The sequence below is a fragment of the Salmo trutta genome, chromosome 8, assembly GCF_901001165.1.
Source record: "Salmo trutta chromosome 8, fSalTru1.1, whole genome shotgun sequence".
NCBI classification, from domain to species: Eukaryota; Metazoa; Chordata; class Actinopteri; order Salmoniformes; family Salmonidae; genus Salmo; species Salmo trutta.
Genome location: NC_042964.1, coordinates 43,387,349 through 43,413,083, shown reverse-complemented (window position 1 = coordinate 43,413,083; position 25,735 = coordinate 43,387,349). Strand labels below are relative to the sequence as shown.

The window sequence follows — 25,735 nt, the reverse complement described above, 5'->3', positions numbered from 1 at the left end:
TTTCATGTTCAAACATATGAGACGTTCCATGTCCTATGTAAGAAACGTTACTAATACAGATCAAACCAATACATTATCAGGGAACAAATAATTAGCAAAAATGTATTGATTTGTTTTAGACATACCAGCAAAATGTACAGTTATAAATGCCATCTGTCACATGGTGTATTTTTCATGGAAAATCTGTAATATATGCAAAAATGTATATAATGCACCCTATATTTCATCCCCCCCAAAAATCCATACCCCAGGACACTTCAGCGGGTGACTATCCAGGAAAATTAAGATAAGCTGCACCCTGTTTCTGCATAGATCAGAAATGTATTAACGAGACATACATTTTCAAGTCCTTCATCACCTGATGCCCTTTTTGTTCAAGCTGGACTGAAGCGTGCTTGGGTGTACTTTCCTGACACTATATTTAATGTTATGTATAGAATTACATTTTGACATATTTTATGGGAAATAAAATGTATTTTCTTATTTCTCATGTTTTTTTTCTTCTAGTATTACATTGTTATTGATTTTTGCATTGTTAGGTTTTGAGTTTGCAAGAAAGGTTTTTCACTGTACTTGTGAAGGTGACATTAAAACTTGAAACTATTCAGAAAAAAAGTTGTGTGTTTTGCATAAGTGTGAAGGATGCTTCTTTTGTATGGGTGTTTGTGGAGACATTGCCCAACCTGATCAGATGGCTGTGTCATTGTACAGACAGTACACCATCTAGAATAATTTTGTCTGCACTGTGTGAGAGTGCTCATTGCCCACCCAGTCACACTGGCTCAATTCCCTGTCCAAATTAGGTCTCCCTCAAACCAGATGTCTGCTGAGCCTGATTCAAGTCCCAGTAGTTGTTCCAGTGGTCTCTCTCTCTCTCTCTCTCTCTCTCACACACACACACACACACAATTGGTGGGCCCAATTTCAATATCTTTTATTTAGCCTATCTTTATCCAAGAGCACACATTTTCTTTTGGTTGACTTAAAAAACAACATATAAAAGCTAATACTGCAAGAAGTAGAGAATATGTAATTTCTTTATTGAGTTCACTCAATTTAAATTTCCCCCAGAAAACAGTCTTTAGCCTGTAGTAACGACTAACAGCCTTGGAGGGGTAGTATATATCTGCTTTTGATCCAGAGACAGATAGGAGGAACTTTGGCCTCTTTCTTTCTCTCAATTCAATTTAAAGGGCTTTATTGGCATGGGAAACATACGTTTACATTGCCAAAGCAAGTGAAATAGATAATAAACAAAAGTTAAATAAACAATAGAAAATGAACAGTAAACATTACACTCACAAAAGTTCCAAAGGAATAGAGACATTTCAAGTGAGTGTGTGTCTCTCTCCCCCTCTCTCTCTCTCTCTCTCTCTCTCTCTCTCTCTCTCAATTAAGGGAAAGTGGGGATATCTAGTCAGTTGTACAAATGCCTTCAACTGAAATGTGTCTTCCGTTTGATTTGTCACGATATATTCACGAACCACAATTTATTTGTCTATATCAATATTCATTGCGTATTCGAGAGTTTAGCCAAACTCCACCTGGAGCGTCATTTGGGTCCGCCTACCTGCTCTTCCAGCAGCAGCTTCACCACGCCCCTTTTCCTTGAAGAGCCTCGGCTGTGCTCTGGTTGGCTGTTTCGAACAGTACATGCACGGTTGGAGAGAGGGTCAACTGACAACTAATGACAGAGAACTCAACCTTTTGGAAACTTTCAAAGAAAACTATACGAGAGACGGAACAGGTAATGTATATACTGCGGGGGGTTAACACTACAGAATTGTTTCCGTAGCGTGAACGAATCTGTCCTTTCCTCTCTCAGCCCACGAGGAAGCAACAAGTGCCCCGTGGCTGATCACTCTCTCGAGTGGAAGACTATTTCATGTAGTTTCTAAGTTTGTAAACCCTATTATAGTCTACACAATAGACTAGATTTTGTCTCGTGGTTTTAATGAAAGGCGTGTAATTTGGTAGCCTGCTTAGATGACTGAACTTGTTTTACATTTAATGTACAGTTAGGCGTACACCTCTGAAAAACCGTGGTAAAGGGTTTTAAAACAGAAATGTCGAAATGGGCGAAGAAGTCTCAAACTCCAAATTTGTCGACGTGTCCATGCATGAACCTGCATAATGAGCATCATCATGTCACACAGGTTATAGACGCCCTACTAATGACTGCGTGTTTGAAAATGTTGCCATGGATACAAACTGCAAGGAACAGAAATGCTTGGCCTTGGACAACCATCCACCTTGCCAGAAGATACCGACACTACCTTTTACCCTTGTGTACACTGAGCTGCACTGCGGCTCCAGAGTGGTGCGGCGATCTAAGGCACTGCATCAGTGCTAGAGACGTCACAACAGACCCTGGTTCGATTCAAGGCTGTATCACAACTGGCTGTGATTGGGAGTCCCTTAGGGCGGTGCACAATTGGCACAGCGTCGACCGGGTTAGGGTTTGACCGGGATAGACCGTCATTGTAAATAAGAATTTGTTCTTAACTGACTTGCTTAAATTAAATAAAGAAGTCACAATCTATTCCTTAAAACAGATCATTATCTTTGGTTTAGTACCGGTGTTTGTCATAAGCGCCAGTCCGTAGTAGGACTTAGAACGCAGCTGTCATTTTCAGGCTATGGTGGCTAGAAAATAAATTGTGCGCTCCTCCCATAAGTCTCTGACCTCAAAGGTCAAATCATGAAGTCAGTGAACTTCTGGTCGGAAAGTCGGAGCTCTATAAAGATGCCCGAGTTTCCGAGTTGGATGAGCGTTCTAAAACGATTTCCCCCAGTGGGATCTCGTTTTAAAAAAATAATTTCCAGTTGTCTTGAACGCTCGAAAGTCGGCGTTTTCCGAGTTCCCAGTTGTTTCAAAGACGGCATTAGTCTCAGCGGAGGTAGGGAGAGAACAGCAGAGGGGTCCGCTTCTCACAGTCCCTGCTCTCTCCTTCCTCCATTGAGACTGATCAGAGAGAGGGGACAGGCTTCCACCTGATGGCAAAACTTGAGTCCCACCGCATCTGCCTCAGGCACAAATTGTTCCTATGACCAGAGAAAGTTAAATACTCGATATTCAGACACAACGAGCTGCAAATAATAATAAAAATGCAGGGCTATCGATACACTTGGCTACTTATTCATTGCAGTGCGAGTGGAAGTAGAGTGGGTTTTGTAATAGTGTTGAATAAAACTCATATAAACAGCAGGTATTTGCTGTATTCTTTGACACTCTCTCTGGTCATGGGTTTAAAAGTTATGAAGTCTCACGTAGGCTAGTATCAAGTTTTTTTTTTTTTGTGCCCGGTGTCATGGAAGCTGTAGGTAGGCACAGTGAATTGATCTATCGGATTGGTCAGCACATTATGCGCACTCGATGTAGTCACAGATCTCCTGGTCCGCCGGGTAGGCAGAGTTAGTCTTTTCAGATAAATGAAATTGTTCAAAATAGAAACACCGACCCTGTGCACCTACCGCCAACAGTGTAACATGGAGAAGAAGAAAAAAGCATCGCAAGCCATTATGCCTTTATCGTTAGCTTTTCTACAGAAATGTTTGGTGATCGACTAGGAATGCCTTAAAGATCACAATCGACTAGTTTGTGACCACTGTTTTTATGAATATAAATGGTACTTTTGACATAAAGTTGAATTATCAGGTAAAAACTACTAAATAAGCCCAAAACCATGCTATGATTTATTGATTTTGATGATATTAGTGAAATCATGAAAATATGTTTGTCCTGGCTACATTCATGACCCTGAAGAAGGCACAGTGATACCAAAACATTGGTGGTTTACCCAATATATTACTGTGAGCTTGTATATAGTGTGTGTGACTCTCTTTTTTTATAGATTTTTATGTCCTGGCTCCATTGACACAGTTGAGCTGGTGTGAAATATGGGTTGGAAAACGTACCTCAATGCCACTGTACTCCAAATTTGACCTTTATCCACACTGTTCCATCGATAAGATTAAAATACTACTTGTGTTCCCAGAAAACTTCCCATTTCGTGCTCATGCTAGCTACCAGTAGCCACTGCAGCCATTATGGAATGGCACATGATGTTGAACGACAACGGATCTGATTGGCTGACACTGACATTTAAAAATGGCTGCTGTGACTGCTGGTAGCTAGCATGAGGATGAAAAGGGCAGTTTTCAGCTGTATTTCTATCTGCTTGATGTATCATTGTGTTCGTCAGCATGTGTTCGTCATTGTGTTCGTCAGTATTTTTCAACTGAAAAAAATGTGCATGAAAACGAGTCGTCTCTCATTGAATGACAAAATAATACTTTATTGAAGAGTCCCTACTGTTAACAAATCATTGATGAAGGGACGTAGACTTCGGCTCAGAACTTTGGCTTGCCTCCAGAAAACAATTGTGCCCGAACTGCTGAAAAAACACTCACCAAAGTCCAAAAGAGGGAAAAAATGCCACAAAATGTCATAATATACGCACAAACTCTACTGAACTGTTTCGGCTGGGAAGCATGTGGACGCCTTTAGGAAGTAGAGATGCTGTTGTGCCCTCTTGAGATTGGTGGTGGTGTTGTTGGTCCATGACAAGTCCTCTGTGATGTGCACGCCAAGGAACTTAACTCGTGACTCTCTCTACTGCAGTCCTGTTGATGTGGATCGGGGCATGTTCCCCCCCTTTGTGTCCTGAAGTCCACAATCAACTCCTTTGTTTTGCTGACATTGAGGGAGTTGTTGTTATCATGATGCCACAATGCCAGTTCACTTACCTCCTCCCTATTGGCTGACTCATTGTTGGTTATCACGCCTATAACCGTGGTGTCGTCAGCAAACTTGATGGTGTTGGTGTTGTGCAACCATGCAGTTGTGGGTGAAGAGGGAGTACAGCAGAGGACTGAGGACACACCCCTGGGGGTAGGAAGTCCAGGATCCAGTTGCAGAGGGTGGTGTCCAGACCCAAGGCTTCGAGCCCTGGATCGATATCTTCTGGCAACCATCCAACCTTTCTCTGGAAAGGAGATGCCCTTGATTTTATGGCTTACTTTTAGCCTACATAATGTTAGGCTATACCAGAAAATACATGTTTCTGGCTATGTAGCCTACCGTTACAACTTGAGATGGATAGAACATGTTTGACTACAGACTGATTATGTTCATTTAAATCTCCTGTTCCTGGTTTCCTGCTAGAGGAATACCGTAATCGCAAGGTTGTGCAGGTGCTTCCCTTCGCTTAAGTGTGTGCTGCTACCCCAGAGGAAGACCATTTCACCAGCAGCAAAGGGATCCAAAATACTATACCCGTTTTAGAAACTCAAGTAGACCTGCTTATTGTTTCTTTAACATACCCATTTCTGTATCTGAATTGAGCTGTAATGTGAATACAAAACTTTTTCATAGGTATTTCTCATAATATGTAGGCCTACCACACAAATAATTTTTTTTCCCCCTTTGTGCTGCTTTTGTCACAACTATTTACCATCTTGTGGTAGCTTTTGTACAGAAATAATAAAAATGAGGCATAGGGTCATACTTGAGATCTGGACTGGATCCAGATGCATGCATGCGTGAGGAGTGCGCCCCCAAAACAGCCCCGATTCTACCCCCTAATCACCATCTGGTTGATCTCTGGCATTATGCCTCACATTTTAGGGAAGTGGAGTCTCCAGAAGGAGGCCAAACCAAAAAGCCCTGTGCCACAGATAAGATATGAACAGCTTAATGGGTCAAACCCCCACGTGAGCCCATATGTGCTGCTATCTCCCCTGGACGCAATGGAGATCATGAAGACCTCTTGGTTTTCCCCTCATTTATTTAAGGTACTGCTGACTAATGGCCAGACTGGGACCAGTGGGAGAGGGGCAGAGGAATGGTTACAGGAGAGGGAGAAGTGACAGAAGAAATAAAATCAAATTTTATTGGTCACATACACATTTTGCAGATGCTATTGCAGGTGCAGCAAAATGCTGATATTTCTAGCTCCAACGGTGCAATAATACCTAACAATACACACGTCAATTAAGAAATATCAGCACGTGCCATTTCAGTCTGGAATATATGCACTGAGTATACCAAACATTAATATTGAGTTGCACCACCCCTTTTGCCCTCAGAACAGCCTCAATTTGTCTGGGCATGGACTCTACAAGGTGTCGAAAGCGTTCCACAGGGATGCTGGCCGATGTTGACTCCAATACTTGCCACAGTTGTGGGAAGTTGGCTGGATGTCTTTTGGGTGGTGGACCATTGTTGACACAAACTGGTGCGCCTGGCACCTACTACTATACCCGGTTCAAAGACACTTACATTTTTTGTCTTGCCCTTCACAGAACTGTGGGAAGCATTGGAGTCAACAAGTGCCAGCATCCCCATGGGATGCTTTCGACACCTTGTCGAGCTCATGCCCCGACAAATTGAGGCTGTTCTGAAGGGGGGGTGGGGGGGGGGGTGCGCGCAACTCAATATTAGGAAGGTGTTACTAATGTTTGGAATACTCTGTGGACAGTATATGAATAGAAAAGGTGTGTACAGCAGTAGTTACATGTAGGATGAGCCTTGACTAGAATAGAGTATATACATACAGTTAGAGTCAGAAGTTTACATACACCTTAGCCAAATTCATTTCAACTCAGTTTTTTACAATTCCTGACATTTAATCCTAGTAAAAATTCCCTGTCTTAGGTCAGTTAGGATCACCACTTTATTTTAAGAATGTGAAATGTCAGAATAATAGTAGAAAATTATTTATTGCAGCTTTAATTTCTTTCATCACATTTCCAGTGGATCAGAAGTTTACATGCACTCAATTAGTATTTGGTAGCATTGCCTTTAAATTGTTCAACTTGGGTCAAACGTTTCGGGTAGCCTTCCACAAGCTTCCCACAATAAGTTGGGGGAATTTTGGCCCATTCCTCCTGACAGAGCTGGTGTAACTGAGTCAGGTTTGTAGGCCTCCTTGCTCGCACACGCTTTTTCAGTTCTGCCCACACATTTTCTGTAAGTTTGAGGTCAGGGCTTTGTGATGGCCACTCCAAAACCTTGACTTTGTTGTCCTGAAGCCATTTTGCCACAACTTTGGAAATATGCTTGGGGTCATTGTCCATTTGGAAGACCCATTTGCGGCCAAGCTTTAACTTCCCATAATTTTCTTTCCTCACAATGCCATCTATTTTGTGAAGTGCACCAGTCCCTCCTGCAGCAAAGCACCCCCACAACATGATGCTGCCACATTTACATTACATTTAAGTCATTTAGCAGACGTTCTTATCCAGAGCAACTTACAAATTGGTGCATTCACCATATGATATCCAGTGGAACAACCACTTTACAATAGTGCATCTAAATCTTTTAAGGGGGGGGGGTTAGAAGGATTACTTTATCCTATCCTAGGTATTCCTTAAAGAGGTGGGGTTTCAGGTGTCTCCGGAAGGTGGTGATTGACTCCGCTGTCCTGGCGTCGTGAGGGAGCTTGTTCCACCATTGGGGTGCCAGAGCAGCGAACAGTTTGGACTGGGCTGAGCGGGAACTGTGCTTCCTCAGAGGTAGGGAGGCGAGCAGGCCAGAGGTGGATGAACGCAGTACCCTTGTTTGGGTGTAGGGCCTGATCAGAGCCTGAAGGTACGGAGGTGCCGTTCCCCTCACAGCTCCGTAGGCAAGCACCAGGGTCTTGTAGCGGATGCGAGCTTCAACTGGAAGCCAGTGGAGAGAGCGGAGGAGCGGGGTGACGTGAGAGAACTTGGGAAGGTTGAGATGGTGTTCTTCGGCTTGCAAGCTTCCCCCTTTCTTCCTCCAAACATAATGATGGTCATTATGGCCAAACAGTTCTATTTTTGTTTCATCAGACCAGAGGACATTTCTCCAAAAAGTACAATCTTTGTCCCCATGTGCAGTTGCAAACCGTAGTCTGGCTTTTTTATGGCGGTTTTGGAGCAATGGCTTCTTCCTTGCTGAGTGGCCTTTCAGGTTATGTTGATATAGGACTCATTTTACTGTGATGTAGATACTTTTCTACCTCTTTCCTCCAGCATCTTCACAAGGTCCTTTGCTGTTGTTCTGCTGATTGATTTGCACTTTTCACACCAAAGTACGTGTTTCCTTCCTGAGCAGTATGACGGCTGCATGGTCCAATGGTGTTTATACTTGCGTACTATTGTTTGTACAGATGAACGTGGTACCTTGAGGCGTTTGGCAATTGCTCCCAAGGATGAACCAGACTTGTGGAGGTCTACAATTTTTGAGGTCTTGGCTGATTTCTTTAGATTTTCCCATGATGTCAAGCAAAGAGGCACTGAGTTTGAAGGTAGGCCTTGAAATACATCCACAGGTACACCTCCAATTGACTCAAATTATGTCAATTTGCCTGTCAGAAGCTTCTAAAGCCATGATGACATTTTCTGGTCAACTTTGTATGTAAACTTCTGACCCACTGGAATTGTGATACAGTAATGAAATAATCTGTCTAAACAATTGTTGGGAAAATTACTTGTGTCGTGCACAAAGTAGTCCTAACCGACTTGTCTCAACTATAGTTTGTTAACAAGAAATTTGTGGAGTGGTTGAAAAACAAGTTTTAATGACTCCAACCTAAGTGTATGTAAACTTCCTACTTTAACTGTATGAAGTGGGTAAAATGGTAAAATGGTATGTAAACATTATTAAAGTGACCAGTGTTCAATAACTATGTACATGGGGCAGCCGGCTAGTAAGTGACTAAGGTTCAAGGCAGGGTATTGGGCGGAGGCCAGCTAGTGATGGCTATTTAAAAGTCTGATGGCCTGGAGTTAGAAGCTTTTTTTCATTCTCTCGGTCCCAGCATTGATGTACCAGTACTGTTTCCGTCTTGTAGATGGTAGCGTGTTGAACAGGCCGTGACTCTGGTGGCTGAGGTCCTTGATGATTTTCTTTGCCTTCATGTGACACCGGGTGCTGTAGATGTCCTGGAGGCCAGTGATGCATACATTCATGATAAAAAAAAAAAAATTCATTACCAGGATAGGTTGGTTGGTGTGGTAACTCTGGTGTGTTGCCCTAGGGCAGTCATTTTGTTCAGCAGCAGTTCTTCTCTTTCTGCCAAACATATGGCATGCTAGGCTACTGGTTCTCAAAGTACACATTCAAAGGATGCATTCACCAAGGGTTTGAATATTTCATAGACTACCCAGCACAAATGTTTCTCTGTTGGCTTAAATGTCTTCTCCTTTGGCCAGGTTTCAGCTGGGCTGTAGCCTGTCTGGCTAACAGCGAACGTCTCCATTGTCTCACTCTCTACCTGCCGAACCCACATGGCTAATGACCTCATTCAATATCACATTTCTCAGTTCCTCTGATATAAAAACAGACATGATTTGAGTGTCGTCTTTTCCTGGAGTCTTCTATTACAAGAGTTGACTTACTTCTATAGGTAGGGCCTTACTGAAATTACCTCTCTGACCTGAATCAATGAACATCGATTCATTGACAGAGTGAGAGGAGTTTCTTTTAGGCATCCTGTGAAATATATCCAGTTTAATTCTAGAGGTCTTTGGACTCCTCTATGACAATTGATGATGAGTCCAGTTTCAAAACAATGAACAGGATGGGAGGAGGATGCTGAAAGGGTGTTTGGAGGTCATTGTTAATGACAGCAGGTCGTTAGTTAATGACGACAGGGTCTATGGTAGCTTTTGTTTTTACTGAGGGCTGAGCTTTTTTTCATGTTAAGGTGAAAGGTTTACCCAGTCCCACTCCCCTCCATCCCTGGGATTATCATACAGGCAAGTAACCCTCCTTACCTGACCATCTGTGAGGGTCTTCTTCAGGGGCTCGGACGTCTGGCAGCTTATCTGACCACTTTGATAAAGCCGGTTACAAATTAGCCTACACGTCTTAGGCCCATATTTGGTCTTGCATTGTGTTCCAATTTCCTTTTTAGGATTTTTCTTTTTTGAATTTTAGCACAATGGAGAACACAAGTCGCACAATTTGAAAGGTACAACTAGTCTTGTATACCATAAGATGATAAAAAAAATGTCTGTTCCTGTCATAAGAGCATTTCAGCATACCCTAATACACACAGAACATTTCAGCATACCCTAATACACACAGAACATTTCAGCATACCCTAATACACACAGAACATTTCAGCATACCCTAATACACACAGAACATTTCAGCATACCCTAATACACACAGAACATTTCAGCATACCCTAATACACACAGAACATTTCAGCATACCCTAATACACACAGAACATTTCAGCATACCCTAATACACACAGAACATTTCAGCATACCCTAATACACACAGAACATTTCAGCATACCTTAATACACACAGAACATTTCAGCATACCTTAATACACACAGAACATTTCAGCATACCCTAATACACACAGAACATTTCAGCATACCCTAATACACACAGAACATTTCCTCAACACCCTCTTTAAGTCAAAGCCCTTTTTTTATTCTGTTGACATCATCCAGTCACAGTTTCAGATGAGGTCATTAACATTGTTGTCCTTACAACTGACCCATTTTTGAATACAGCAGCTTCTGCAGTTCTTGCCATCACTGCAATGATCAGATCACAACCCTCTCCTCGATAATCAAAAAAGCTCTTCCTGATGGGGACTTTGTCAGTATGGCCATGGAGCCCTAGTCGTTCTTGAAAATGTATTTAAAGCAAATGTCAACATTTATGAAACTGTCAGGTTAGATCAGTGCTCTTGGTGGTCTTCGGGATATTCTTAGCTACTTCAGTTGGGATATTGTTTTCTGAAGGGATGATGTTATCTGCGTTGACTTGCAATTCAGTGGCTTAGCTAGCCTATGTTAATCAGCGAGCGAACTCCCCCGATGAATGGGCAAGCTGCCACTCCTGCCTGCCGCAGTTAACGGGCACAATCACCCTATAGGAGACCTAACTCAATGCCAGCTCCCTTTGACAACTTTCATTTGGTTGCCTCAATTTCAGACTTCAATAAATCCACTAATTTTTACTCCCTACCAGAAGCGTCGACTGTCTCAAATATTTGTTTGTTTGTTGACAAGACAAACTTCCCAGCAGCCTCAAAGCGCATGCTGTGGTAATAGACTAATCAAACCAGGATAAAGTGGGATTGGCAGGTGTCTCCTCAGTTCACACCTAAAAGCCCATGAGGGGCTTTCCTGGCGACCCGTCATCTTCAGGACAACTCTTCTTGAAGGACATGGGTTTGAAATTCTGTACGCTACACTTAGGCCTAATCCTGCCTGAATGCACCTACTCCCATAATGAATACAAGGTCCATTTCCAATGGAGAGGCACCGAATGAAACCTTCAACTGACAGGCCAATTAAGTTGAGACACAAAGGGCTCAGCAGGAGAAGTTAAATGAATGAGGAGTTGGTAGTCTCTGGGGAGAGTGGAGCAGACCCCGTTTGGCAGGAGAGCAGGGTTAAAATAAAAAGCCTATGGCCCCATGTGCTGGCGTACAGCCCCTTTACACTCTTACGTTAGACTCGTACAGCTGCTCCATGCTATTGGTAAATACGCAAATCACCCCCCCACACTCACTAATTCGCACACACTTACAATCCACTGTGAATGCACATCAAACACATGATGTACACTGACTGCAGCTCCATCCATGTGCCACGTGCTATCTGTAGTATTGTGATCGGTGAGGGTGGATCGTCCATGTCTGGAATAGCCCCTGATCCTCTTAAATGATTACTGAGGCAAGATGATGACCTGCGTGGGGAACATGTGGCCAGTCTACCCCTGCTCCCTCATCCATCTGTGTGTGTTTATCTTCAGGACTACAGAGAGGCTTGGCTAATGTCCCTCTACTTCATTAAACCTTCCCATTTACTCCCTCACAAAGGGAGACCCACCATTTCAATTCATTTAAAGAGCTGTCTTGGTATGAATCAGGTTTTTGTTTTGTAATTTTACATCCCGGTTCTATCAGAAGCAAAACACATGAATCAACATCAAATAAAATGTTATTTCACATGTGTCGTCGACTAACAGTGAAATGCTTACTTACTGGTCCTTTTCCAACAATGTGTAGCAAAGAAGATAAAGAAATCTAATTTACCCAACAATGTGCCAAACAAGGTTTACATTGTGAAGCAAAAACTAGCTCAAATGAATATTCATTCAAATATGCATTTTTGCTGGACCCGAAGGTCATTGTTGGAAGACCAGTTTTGATTGAACAAGGCTGCCAAGAGCGAACAGGCATTGTTCAAGTGTTTCAGCAACCACTGGAGAATGTGCAAGGCAGCGACCCTTGTCAAGTGTCAAGCCTTGCCCTTTCCTCAGACACTCGCACATTCACTTCAGCCAACCCAGCAGCATAAAACACATTCTGTTTTTGAACGCCTCTCTTTTCATCCCCCCCCCCCCCCGCATTGACTTTTGGTGGTGGTGTGGACTCGCATGCTGCCCTTTTGGTCCCCACAGGGAGGCATTCTCTCAGCTCGCGCATTGGGGCCCCAGATGCAGCACATTCTAGAGACGAGTGCTCCCTTTGTCCTCTGCTGTCAGCCCCATACGCCTCCCTACTCAAATTGAAAGTCACCCCGTTCTCTCTTTCTCCCCCTCTTTGTTTGTCTACTGTTCGGTAGTTTAGGCCTACTGATCTCCAGGAACAAGTCTTGCCAGGGTTCTAACTATGGCAGTGCTTGTCACCTTTTAGCAAATCGGGACTTGTGCACTGGCCTGGGCACCCGCATTAGACAATGCTAACTTTGGGACAGTCACAATGTGTACTTTGAACCCTTGCCCTTTTCTCTTCTGTCTTCCCCACACCAAACTTTCCCCTTGCTCTCATGTTTTTTGGGGTGGGGGTTGGGGAAGGAGGATGAGATGAGGAAGTGGCTGGTTCTCCTGCCCCCTAGCCCTCCATTTCCACTAGCTCCTCTCAGGGAGCGCCCAGGGCAGGCTGCAGAGTTGGGATGATGGACGTGTGGGGTGGCTGGAAGGGAGGGGGGAGGGGGGGTGTAACAATGGGTGCTTTGTGAGAGGAGGACTGGCTGTGGCAGGAGTGGGGGGCCTCTGCAGCGCTGAGCCGCGCCACTTCATTAGTCAAGGCTCTCCCTCCTCCCTCCATTCTCTCCTCCCTCTGTCATTCTCTCGCTCGGTGTCGACATTACACACTCTGAAGTCTGGAACCAGCCAGTAGGAGCCTGCGTGGTTTGTGCTGCGCTTTCTGCTTTTCGGTCAGAAGCAGGGTGGAGACGGGTTTTTCCGACTTTCTGGGGGTTCTACGCAGCTCTTTTCGTACATGACTACTGTCTTCATCTTGTCCTAAGGTAATTCTGCTTGTCTGCACTGCTGTCATCTTGTCCTCTGCCGAGAGCAACGCATCACAGATGAGACATGGATTGATTTATTTCACGCTGTGTCAGAGTAACTGAATGCACTTTTTTTTGTGCACGTAAAGAGCTGTATGAAATGACAACAGCGTATTAAGTAGCTGAAATGTGGATCTATGATCAGGGTTGCAAAATTCTGGGAACTTTCAATAAATTCCATGGTTTTCCAGATATCCCGGTGGAGGATTCTGGATTTTCTGCTTCTTCCCTCCTGACTCGGTGAATCCTCCATCTGGGATTTCGGGAAAACCAGGGAATTTATTGAAAGTTCCTGGAATTTTGCAACCCTATCTATGACATTGAAATGTGGTTATAGCGCTAGGGTCTTAGTTTGTGCTGCCTGCCTCTCGGGTCTATGGTGACATTTGTGTTTGAGTACTGGAGCTCAGCCCAGTAGGAAGTTTTTAAATTCTCGGTCTCTATCCTAAATAACAGACTGGGAAGGGGATTTGGGTGGATTGCTGAGGGAGAAAGGGAGCAATTTTTGGGGTGTGTTTTCTTGTTGATTAAACTGTCAGAGGCTAGTATAGCTCATTATTGTCTCTCGCTCTCCCTCTCTCGTTCTCACACACACATCCTTTGGGCCAAGGGGATGGTTCTGGGTCTGGGTAATCCCCTACATCCTGGGAGGAAGAGGGAGAGCTTTACATTTTGTAAACATTCTGAATTTTATATATATATATATATATATATATATATATATATATATTAGTTTTGTATATATGTGTATATACACACAAAGTTGAAGTCGGACATTTACATACACCTTAGCCAAATATATTTAAACTCAGTTTTCCACAATACCTGACATTTAATCCTAGTAAAAATCCTGTGTAGGTCAGTTAGGATGACCACTTTTATTTTAAGAATGTGAAATGTCAGAATAATAGTAGAGAATTATTTATTTCAACTTTTATTTCTTTCATCACATTCCCAGTGGGTCAGAAGTTTACATACTAATTGAGTGTATTTGGTAGCATTGCCTTTAAATTGTTCAACTTGGGTCAAACGTTTCGGGTAGCCTTCCACAAGCTTTCCACAATAAGTTGGGTGAATTTTGGTCCATTCCTCCTGACAGAGCTGGTGTAACTGAGTCAGGTTTGTTGGCCTCCTTTCTTTCTCACACTTTTTCAGTTTTGCCCAGAAATTGTCTATAGGATTGAGGTCAGAGCTTTGTGATGGCCCTACAATACGTTGACTTTTATGTGTGTGTGTGTGTGTGTGTGTGTGTGTGTGTGTGTGTGGTCATAAAAAAAACTTCTACATCTTTGAGTCATCTCTTTTAAGGTAAAGCACAGTGCTTTACAGCTAATCTAGATAGTTTCATTTGTTTGTCACTAACCTATATCATGTCATTTACTTGGACTCATGTCCTTTTAAATCAAATCAAACTTTATTTGTCACATGCGCCGAAGACAACAAGTGTAGACCTTACTGTGAAATGCTTACTTACAAGCCCTTAATTAACCAACAGTGCAGTTCAAAAAGAGTTAAGAAAATATTTACCAAATAAACTAAAGTAAAAAGTAACACAATATTGAGGCTATATATATAGGGGGTACCGGTACTAAGTCAGTGTGCGGGGGTACAGGTTAGTTGAGGTAATTTGTACATGTAGGTAGGGGTGAAGTGACTATGCATAGATAATAAACAGCGAGTAGCAGCAGTGTACAAATCAAATTGAGGGGGGGGTTAATGTAAATAGTACTGTGGCCATTAGATTAATTGTTCAGCAGTTTTATGGCTTGGGGGTAGAAGCTGTTAAGGCTGGAAAGGTGTAATAGATAGCATGGACTGATGTTGAATCAATATTGTCCCATCCCATTCTGGAACTTTCCAGACTACATGCTAAATAGCCCTTTAGCTGAATGTGTTTGAAAAGTGTTCTTACCTAGACGAGAGAGAAGCTCTACTCTTAAGTGAGCAAAGTTACAATGACAGAATATACAGAGATGGTTGCTACTGCCAGATGTTTCCCAGCCCTGTGGACTGTATCATCCTCACCATGTGTGTCAGCTGCAGATGTTTCAGATGTTCTGGTAGTGTTGTTTTTGTTGGCATGTGGTGGATAGGACATGATGATGTGTGAGCCACATGTATTGAATGTGAATGCCTGAATGTGTTGCCATAATTGGTATATAATCACAAAGCAAGATCAAGGAGCCAGCAAACTATCAACTCTATTTCCTATAAGAATGGTGATTTGATACCCTCAGTGCTGTGGCCCATGTTCCAATGCTGTTTTCTAGATATTTTATACTTAATAGCCTCATGTCTGTTTCAGGATGAAAAGGTGAATCTCCTCTGATTGCAGCAATGGCAGTGCAAGCTGGCATACAGGTACGAAAATTACTTATCATGCACATACAAGGATATTTGGAATGTTTGTTTTTTGTTCAGAAGGGGTAACCCCTTTTCTGTCAAAGACCTCTTCTCATACCGTGGCCCGTATTGACACCAATCCAATCGCTTTACTGTTTTTACTGGTCTATTATCTCCAGCAACATAATCTGTTTGCTCTCAAGGCCGTCTGATATCTGAGGAGGCCAATAAGACCCGGTGGGCAGGGCCGTAAATTCATATGAGGACACAGAGGTCTGGATCTCGTACATTTTTTGTTGTTGAATAAAACAAATTAAATAAACTATTTTGATTTATTTTTTGGGGGGCACACAGTCAAGGGTCTCAACTTACTGTTGAGTTAGGATAGTGGAATACACTAAGTGCAATTTTCAGTTTTCCAGTTATGTTACTCACTGATAGTCAGTAAAACATGTTTTGATTGGTAAATCAGTTAATTTAGCCAGCGATCTACATTTGTAGTAATCATGGCTGAATTACTGACAGGGCATGTGCCCAGGGGCCCTGACCTCCAGGGGGCCCCCATGTATTTTGTTTGTCACTCTCACTCAGATATTATATTAACGTGGCATAAGTTATGGCAGAATGTGTAGAATTGTAGAAAATGTGCTTTAAATCGGATTTAAAAAATCCCTACCCTGTGGCAAAATGTGTACAATTGCAGAAAATGGTCTGTAAAAGTCAAATAAAAGTTCTGTAAAGCAAACTCATTTGTTTACTTTTTGTTAATAAAATACTTTTGGTGCATACAGATCCCTCTGTAATGTATTAAATTATAGTTTTTAATCATGGCGCTGGGTTAACGTTTAGCAGCTAATTGTATAGCTAATAAGCTGTGTTTGTAGATGGACTGAACGGAATGTGATTATGGCTAGGGTTAATTTTGCTGTTTTTCATATAGCATTTTGGAGTTTTTAAATGGTATAGAAATGCAGTAAATGAGCTTCATCTTTCCCCCCGTCCAGACCTCACTAAAACTCAGACCTTGGTTACGGCCCTGCCTGTGGGGTTTCTACTCTCTTGGTCAACGAGAACCATGGGAAGATTTCACAACTAGGAGGAGCATAAAGGACTAGCAGGTGTAACTCTGGCCCTGTTTGAATCCTTCCTTCCTCTCGTCCTTGACGTTATCACTGATCTGATGTAGGGCTGGGAATTGCCAGGGATCTCACGATACAATATTATCATGATACGTTGGTGCCGATACAATATGTATTACGATTCGATACTTTGATTTTATTATGCTTTGATGTTCCAAACATATTGCTCACCCTATGTCTGCTGCAGAGGGATGAGAGCCATGAGAAAATGAGTGTTGATTGGTCAGGGAAATAAAAGTCCTGAAACCATGTTGGCTCACTATTTAAAAAGAAGATGGAGAACAAGATATAGGATGAAAAATACTGGAGTTTTGGCGCAGGTACAGCGCAAATAAATATTGTAGCGATATGTACACTGTAAACCTCTTTTATTTTTTTTCCCAGATCACTAATCTGATGTGACATTATTAGTGAAAGCAATATAGTGGAAACTTAGTTTTTTGGCACTCATCATGTGATTCCGTTAAGGAGGGGTGAAAGGATGCATTTGAGAAGTATTCAAAGTCATTGGCTTGGTGTCTGTCTTGTGATCACACCAACATGCAATCAAGAGGCCTAGTATGTGTACATCTATGCGATCCACATCATCCTAAATGGCTATTTGGTGGCTTCATTAAGAACGAGTTAGGAATGTAGATTTGCTGTTTTTAAATCCCTTTCCTAACTATGTTCCATTAAGAGGGAGCTTTAAAGTTAAATGTTTAAAACTCTTACAATCTCCCTCCCTTATGTGCCAGATTTACCAGGATTAGGCTGTATTTGTTTCCACAATTAGTCTACTTGCCTGTACACAGGCTACCCCTACACCCTTATTCTGAAAACTAAACGTATACTTGGGAGGAGTCTAAAGTTTTCACAGTACCCAAAACCATTTAGCAATTTTATTTGGACACAAAGGTGGTAGGTGTTCTACTGCACAAGTACTACCGTAAAGGATCAGTTGAATTGATGTCTAACTGCAATAAGCCCACGTGAGGGCTACTAAAGCTTTCATTTCTGTGAAACCTGCATTGAGTCAGGTGATGCCGGAGAGGTCACCACGGGTAATCCCCAATGGTATGGTGGTAATCTCCACATGTTTATGGAACTCAAACACTCCTCTCCTCGTTGCCTTTTCTCTAATTGGCTATATTTGGTGCGAGTAAGACGGAAAACAACATATGTTATGGGGTTGCCTTGCCCAGAGCACCAGCCAGGCACCTTATCCTTAGAACACAGTTATGTAAGGGACAGGGGGTTGGGGAGGAGGAGTTGCGAGAATTTCTTCTAATTTCTGTGTTCTAATTAAATGCATCTCTTTTTGAGAACCAGACAGAATTTTAAATACTTTCTACTGAGCAGGGCCGTTTACGCTCACTCTCTTTCTATCTCACACCTACTTGCTCTCGTTCTTTCTCTCTCATACACTCTTGTCAGTCTGGGATGTTTTCTGTGACATCCGATATCTCCAACAGTGATAACTTGACTCACCCCCGTTCTCTACCCCCACTGCCCCACTGAAGTTTAGGAGTCACTCAAATGGGGTTGTGGAAAAACTCCCAAAGAACAACCGAGACCTTTCTGTGAGACTAAACCCAGGGAAAGTCTCAATCATGATATGCCAATGAGGGTGTGGGAGAGAGGCAGCGATAGCGGATATACTGTCAGCTGTGTGTGTGATTGGAGGTTAATCTGATGTGACTGTAGGATACAAGGCTTGTTCCAGCCTCCAGGCATTCTCCTCCCCTCAGCTGATTTCCTTTCCCTCACAGCCAGTGGAATATCACCACAGACATCTAGTAGGCCGTCTCAGAGGACTTGGTTGTCTCGACAACATCCTATTTCTATTCTTCTTCCATTTTAGAGTCATACATAACGCTGCTCATTCTCCAAGGCAACCTTTCCTCCGTCTATTTGCACTTCAATCTTATTAGTGTAGCTGTATAGTTTTTTTGGGGCCAAATGTCAAAATTGTATACTGATGAGTATCAACATGTTTGAAATTGATATCCTTCAATCATGTTATTCTTGCCCTGACGAAAGCACAGTCTGTGTGCCAGAGGCTGAGTTCTAGTAGCCTGTGTGAGTGAAGGATTTCGGATTTCTCCCCCCAGTCTATCCCACTGCCAACAGTGTCTAAACCCACTTCCAGTGATCCGTGCAGCTCCTTTAGTCTACGAGCATTTGGATACAATCACTACAGTGCTGGAATCCATTCTGAAAATATGACATCTTTCCTTTGCCAGGCTGACACCACTTGTAATATAATGGAAGGGTTGAATGACGGATGAATGTAAGCGATATGCTAGGAAGATTTAATTGTCAGCTCCCAAAACCTTTTTCTGCCCTCTTCCCATAGTAACGACACCAGCTGGTGATAGTTTGTCACTCAATGTGTTTTTTTTTCTCTTTTTCCTCCCCCCCGCAGATGTGGTTCGGGGAGAAGTTTGACACGCCCCTGCAGAGTCCACGCAGCCCATTGACGCTGCGCCATGGGCCGGGCTTGGCCGATGTCTTCCAGTATGACCAGTGGCTGGCCGTGCGCCACGAAGCCACACTGGTACCCATGCAGGAGGACCTGGCCATCTGGCTCACCGGGATGCTGGGTAAGACCAGGAGGGTCACGGGGGAAAATTATTCAAAAAGTGTGTCGTTGTCTTGTTCTTGTGGCATAATTTGTACTCTGAACCTGGCAATGGAAGTTTGTTGGATGTGCAATTTAGAATTCTTCCTTTTTTGTTAATAATTTGGCCTTCAATGTCTCGCCCTGTCACTCACCCCTCACTCCCAACAATACACACTCATGCTAATATTTTCCTCTCTGTCTCTGATACACAGGAGAGGAGGTGAGAGCGGAGAGCTTCATGGCGGAGCTGAACAACGGGGTGAAGCTGTGTCGGCTAATTGGAGCTCTGCAGAGCAGGATCTCTCAGAGCGGGGCCTCGGATATGGGCAAGGTAAGCTGTGGGGCGGAATGGCAGGTGGAACAGGATATTAAGGAAAGTAGGGGAGTGGGGAGAGTGGTAAGGATAGGGTAGTTTGAGTTGGCGGTCCGTTTCCCATCTGAAACGAGTTGGTGCGTTTTGGTTCTGAAATGTATTTGTTTTTCTGTCCATTTGAAAATATCACCTAACCAAGAATGGTCATATGTCAACTGTAATGCATGTGTGGTTAATTTGTTCTACTTTTTGAATGCCTTTCCCTGCAGTTGTTTCCCATGAAGAAGGTGGCATGTAAGTGCAATGCCTCTCCAGGGTCCTTTTTCGCCCGCGACAACACTGCCAACTTCCTGGGCTGGTGTCGCCACATAGGCGTGGAGGAGACATACTTGTTTGAATCGGAGGGCCTAGGTACGTGTTTTAGTTTGGTGGGGAGGCTGTACTGACCAATAGGCACAGCAAGTAGAAGCTAATCACAAACGGCCATCGCTCCAGACAGTTTTGAAGTGCATATTTGGGTTATTTTTCCTCGGCAGCCTCTAGTTAGCTTAGCATTCTAGCACGAATGTCCACAGGTGTCAATCAAACCAAAACCCATCCAGTCTTGTGTAATCAGTGGAGCAGAACCATGGTTGTACAGTTGAGGTAGGGTCCAACTACATTCCTTCCCACCACTCTTGTAACATTACTACATTATCCTTGGAGTTAATGAATATGTTACTATATTACCCTAGGAGTTGATTAATACATTACTACATTGCCCTTGGAGTTGTTTGATACATTACGACATTACCCTTGGAGTTGATTAATGGCTTCTTAGCGTAATCGGTTCAAAGGAACATGGGCTGAGTTGTAAGTCTTTAATGACTGAACGGAGCAGATGCCTCCACTGCAGCCATTGTCTGGCTTTTGTTTAAGCCATCCTCCTTAATGACATAATAGGATCCACCGTAGAGAGCAATTAACATAAGTTCTTTATGTGGACACCTCCTCATTAAAAGTAATGGGTTTGTGACACTGCTGCTATACTATACAAGCATGTCGTCTCTCTACAGTATGTATTTTCTCTGTCTCGCAGTTCTGCACAAGGATCCCAGGCAGGTGTGTCTGTGTCTGCTAGAGATCGGCCGCATCGTCTCCAAGTAAGTTTCCCTTGGTTGATAGATGATGTACCAGTCAAAAGTTTGGACACGCCCACAGTGATTCCATGTGTTATTTTATCGTTTTGATGTCTTCACTATTATTCTACAATGTAGAAAATAGTAAAAAAATAAAGAAAAACCCTTGAATGTGTAGGTGTGTCCAAACTTTTGACTGGCACTGTATGTACTGTAGGTGTTGCACTGTGACAAATGTAAGATAAGATCATTCTAGAACATGACCACCACGTTTTGTTTTGACCTGATCCTGTAGTTATGCAATGTGGTATGTTGCAGCTGTGTTGGGGTAGAAAGATGGACAAGGCAGCAAAAATGAATATGTGTGGCATCTTTTTCCCATTCCTAACAGTCCCTTTAGAGCACTGAACTGATCTGTTTTTCTCCATAGGTATGGGGTGGAGCCTCCGGTGCTGGTGAAACTGGAGAAGGAGATTGAGCTGGAGGAGACCCTGCTGAAGACTACAGAGCCTGCTCCTGCAGTCAAAACCTTCACTGTGTGCTGCCAGCATGGGGGCCTCTACCAGCCTGGGGTAAGTCACTCCAGGAGTTAAAACTGCTGTTGTCAAATTTGTACTGACTAAATAGGGACTCGACTCTCCACTTTCGTCTCATCTCTTGTTGTTCTATTAAAATAGTTAGTTGGTGACCCAGTTCATCAGATCCAAAATGGCGGCAGCAGTGGCTCTAGTTGCCTCACTGCTCAGGGCTGTATGAGTCATTATGGTCCTTGTGATGCTCCAGCCATCCGGGGTCATGTGACTCTGTAGCCTGTGGCACCAGCGCAGTCACAACATCAACGAACATCAGAACGCTTCCTGTGTCCACAGCCTAAGCTGCATGACTCTTAGCCTTTGATTAGTGTGTTTGCCAAAGTGGTCCTCTTCAACAACAGTATTCAGAGGCTGTTACTGAATGCTGTTCTATAGCCTTTCAAGTCTTTGCAACTTAAAATTGGTTCATTTAAGTTCATCGGTTCATTGCGTTTTCCTGTTAGCAACTCTGCTTTATCCTTAGGCGATGGGTTAATGAAACAGGGTTTCTCAATGTTTTAGAGAATTTCTTTCTCATGTTCTTGCTTCCTTAGCCAGGACTCTATAGGCCCATGTTAATTCTCCATCTCTGTGTTACAGGAGCAACATCTGACGGACGAGCCTCCGTGTAACTGCTCCCAGAGAGTATCTATTGAATACCTGTCAGAGGGCCGTTACAGACTGGGAGACAAGACCCTCTTCATCCGGGTGAGCAGCACGCACCGTATAGTGACACACTGAACACTCCCAAGCGTTGAACAACAGTGTTGGGGTCAAATCCACTGCTACGTGAGCATTAGACCTGTAGCTAGTGACACACCCTTTCTGTCCTCTGCCAAGAGACCAGGAAACATCTCTCTACCGTAACCTCATTCATTACCTGGCCACTAATCTAAAGGTTCAGTCTCGGGGCCTGGCACACGTTTGATTAAATTACTACACATGACGTAATTCTATGGTCAGTACGTGTCTGGTCTTTACATACCTTCACATACTATAGACTGGATAGTCCTGTAGACTTGAGACCAACCTGCTACATAGACTGGATAGTCCTGTAGACTTGAGACCAACCTGCTACATAGACTGGATAGTCCTGTAGACTTGAGACAGACATTTTGGAAAAGTCAAGTAAGCTTAGTACTGATGTTGGGTATTTAAGGATGATAAAATGCTGATACAATTGGAAAGTAAAAAACCATGTCAAGTGTAAAAAGCAGCGGTGTAGGATAAAGGAAGGAGGAAAGGTCTGTCTCAGTTGCTCATGGTTCCACACAGCAGCAGATCACTCCCTAAGCTCATTAGGGAAGCAGAGTGGATCTCGTTAGTACTGGACCTACAGGAGGGATTACAGCATTATTGGCCAAGGTACAGCGTTAACACTTCCATCAAACAGCAGCTGAAAAATAGATGGTAGCTGTAGATAGTAGTTGGCAGCACTGTAGATATTAGTTGGTGGTAGTAGGAGTGAGTAGTGAGCGGTTAGTGGTGGTGGTAGGAGTGAGTAGTGAGCGGTTAGTTGTGGTGATATGAGTGGTGGTAGTAGGAGTGAGCGGTTAGTTGTGGTGGTAGTAGGAGTGAGCGGTGAGTGGTAAGTAGTAGGAGTCAGTGTAGATGCGGGTCTCAAGGAATAGTTAAGTAAAAAAATAACCATGTTAACCCTTTAAAGAGACCAACTGCAATGTGTCACATGTATCCCTGTCTCTCACTGTGATAGATGCTGCATGGGAAGCATGTGATGGTGCGTGTGGGGGGTGGCTGGGACACCCTAAGGGGTTTCCTGCTCAAGTACGACCCCGGCCGGGTGCTCCAGTTCACCACTCTGGAGCAGAAGATCCTGGCATACCAGAAGGGTCCGCCGGGCCACGGCTCTGCAGCATCGGCCCCTCCACCTGACATGGACCCTCTCGCTGCAGTCAACCTCATCCCCTCGTCTTCCTCCTCGTCTTCCTCTGGTTCGGCCTCCAAAGCCACCTGCACCCCCGTCTCGACCCCTACTCTGCCCAGGAAAGCAGCCGCAGCACCCAAAAAGATCCTGCAGATGCCTCTTCCCTCCCCCAAGAAGCCCACCCAGAAGCCCTTGCCAATCCCCAAGAAGGTGGCTGCTGTGTCGCCCACCCTGTCTTCGCAGCAGGGCCTAAGCCCTTCCATTCACAGTGGCAAGAGCCAGCAGATGGCACCACTGCTCCATTCCTCTTCTTCCCCAGCTGTGGCTCCTGGCCCCAAGCTGAAGCTCAGGCCGTCCCCTCGCGGCGCCCTCTCCCAGCCTCGTAGCCCTGTGTGCCCCGAGCCCTCCTGTAAATGTCCTAAACCCTCCTCCTCCACTCCATCCACCCACACCTTCGTTACAGTGCCTCGCCCAGCCACAGCCCCATCGAGGGTCCCCTTCCAGAAAGAGGGCCGACCCCCAACCGGCGCCACTCAACGCCGCCTGTCTCAGAGGCGGCCTGCCTCCCCGGCCTCGCGCCTTCGTCTGGATGCTGCCAGACGGGTCCGTCAGACCCCCCGTGTGACTGTGCCAACACTCAGGCCGGCAACGGCCCAACCCACCAGGACACTGACCCCTACGTCCAGGACTGCCACAACAGCCCTGCCCAAATCCACCATCTCGCTCCCCAAGAGCAAAGACGCCACAGCCAAAAGCCAGGCCCAAACCAGGGCCATCCCCAAAGTGGTTGTGCCTCTACGTGGTGGCACCCCTGGGCGGTTACCAGGGGCCCCTAGCGGCTCTACTGCTGTTGGCAAGACCAACCAGAGAACGGTACCAACTGCCCAGAGGGCAGTACGGAGGCAAGCACCCTCTACCATCACCCCCTCTCTCAAACCGCAGCCCACCAAAACGGCCCCCCAAAATACCAGCCCCAACATCAAAGCCCTCCCTTCCCAAAAGAACACTGCTCTCACAAAGAAGACCCAACTCAAGAACAAAATCGAGGACCCTTATTTTGAAATGAACGGTAGAAGGCATCAGAAGACGTGAGACGTAGTTGGGGGACGAAGTGACGGGGAAGGACTGTACTGTCATACTGAACATTAGTGCTTCCATCACAGTATTTGTCTGAATAAGTCCCCAAACAGGATTCAGCAGAACACCAATGTCCACACAAATGTATATCCAACAGGGTATAGATGCAGCAACTGTCAAGACACAAGCTAGTGTGTAACTTTCAAAACGCCATTTGCACCGTTACCATTTTTACATTTGTTTCTCAGTTGGTCAGATTTTTTAATGTTACTTACCTTGTCTCATTTTATTGTCCTGTTGTCAAAAGCTCATGCTTCAATAGCATTTGACAATAAGTAAGTTTTTATACTGTCTTTGAATGGGTTGAGAAGTGAATGATACTGATTTTATCTGAGGTCAGCTCAATTCAGCCTTAAGCCTAACACACAAACACTCAATGGAAGCGTTGTAAACCAACTTCCCATCAACAGCCTTTTGTTTCTTATCCTTTTTCCATCATTTTAAGTGTTTTTGAAAGCTTTCTAACATCTATTCGTATGTCTTGAGGTTCCCTAGTGAGGGCTCTATCTTTGTCCATCTGATCTGATACATATTTTGCTCTGCATATAAGTTATACTTTTTAAACATTGGCATTTTCTTTTCAGAAAGGGTAATTTCTGTGCAAAGTGGGGGCTAACTAAGGCAGCACACTTTGAAAATGTTAATTATTCATTACAAAGCAGGTTACTGTAACCAAATGCTTGACAGGAAATATAACTGGACTAAATGTTTGTCCTCGGTGTGGATAAGCTTTTCATTGATGGAGGTTTGATTGAATATAGACGTTTGTTTTTCTTTCACAGACTGGATGATGGGGTGTTTTCCATTTTAGAGGTCAAATTAAGCACTGTTGGAATGTTTCTTGTGTGCCTTTAGAAATGACTGTTGCTAAGTGGCGTTAGAATGTACTACAAACTAGGGTTTTAATATTTTTTTACAAATGAGAATTGCACAAAGTACAAGCGCTCGGACTGAGTTTTTTAAAAATTGTTATAATGGTCAAATCTCAAATGAATTACTACTGATAATATGCCTGTTACACATCCTTTGAACACGTAGAGGCGACGGCAACTAAGGGACAAGCAAAGCCATTTATAATTTTACAGAGGGGGAAGTTATCGTGAGGTAGATTTTAATTTGTGTCATCTGAGTCTTTTCATTGATCATATTTTTACTTTTCTATGTGGTCTTCATGTCGAAGTTACTTTGTCTGTTTTCTTGGTCAGCACTTTATGAAAACCTCTTGGTGTGTTTGTCCCTTTGAATGTTGATTTGTGTTGTCTGATCTACCTTTGTTACATTGTCCAATAAAAGGCCAAACGTTGGCAGACTTCCTGCAAAACA

General features: G+C 43.8%; 1 protein-coding gene across 2 annotated transcripts; it reads left to right on the top strand.

Moving 5' to 3' along the window:
• The first annotated feature begins 1,590 nt into the window (after positions 1–1,590).
• LOC115199030 (GAS2-like protein 3) lies at positions 1,591–25,735 on the top strand. 2 transcript variants are annotated; one of them, XM_029761536.1, is made up of 9 exons: positions 1,591–1,747; positions 15,606–15,661; positions 19,190–19,367; positions 19,600–19,718; positions 19,970–20,111; positions 20,779–20,842; positions 21,249–21,390; positions 21,991–22,098; positions 23,105–25,735. In XM_029761536.1, the coding sequence occupies exons 2-9, from the start codon at positions 15,638–15,640 to the stop codon at positions 24,365–24,367; spliced, it is 2,040 nt and encodes a 679-aa protein (XP_029617396.1). In that variant the 5' UTR covers positions 1,591–1,747; positions 15,606–15,637; the 3' UTR covers positions 24,368–25,735. The 2 variants fall into 2 exon arrangements, with proteins under 2 accessions (XP_029617396.1, XP_029617397.1); XM_029761537.1 differs by lacking the exon at positions 1,591–1,747 and adding an exon at positions 13,071–13,258.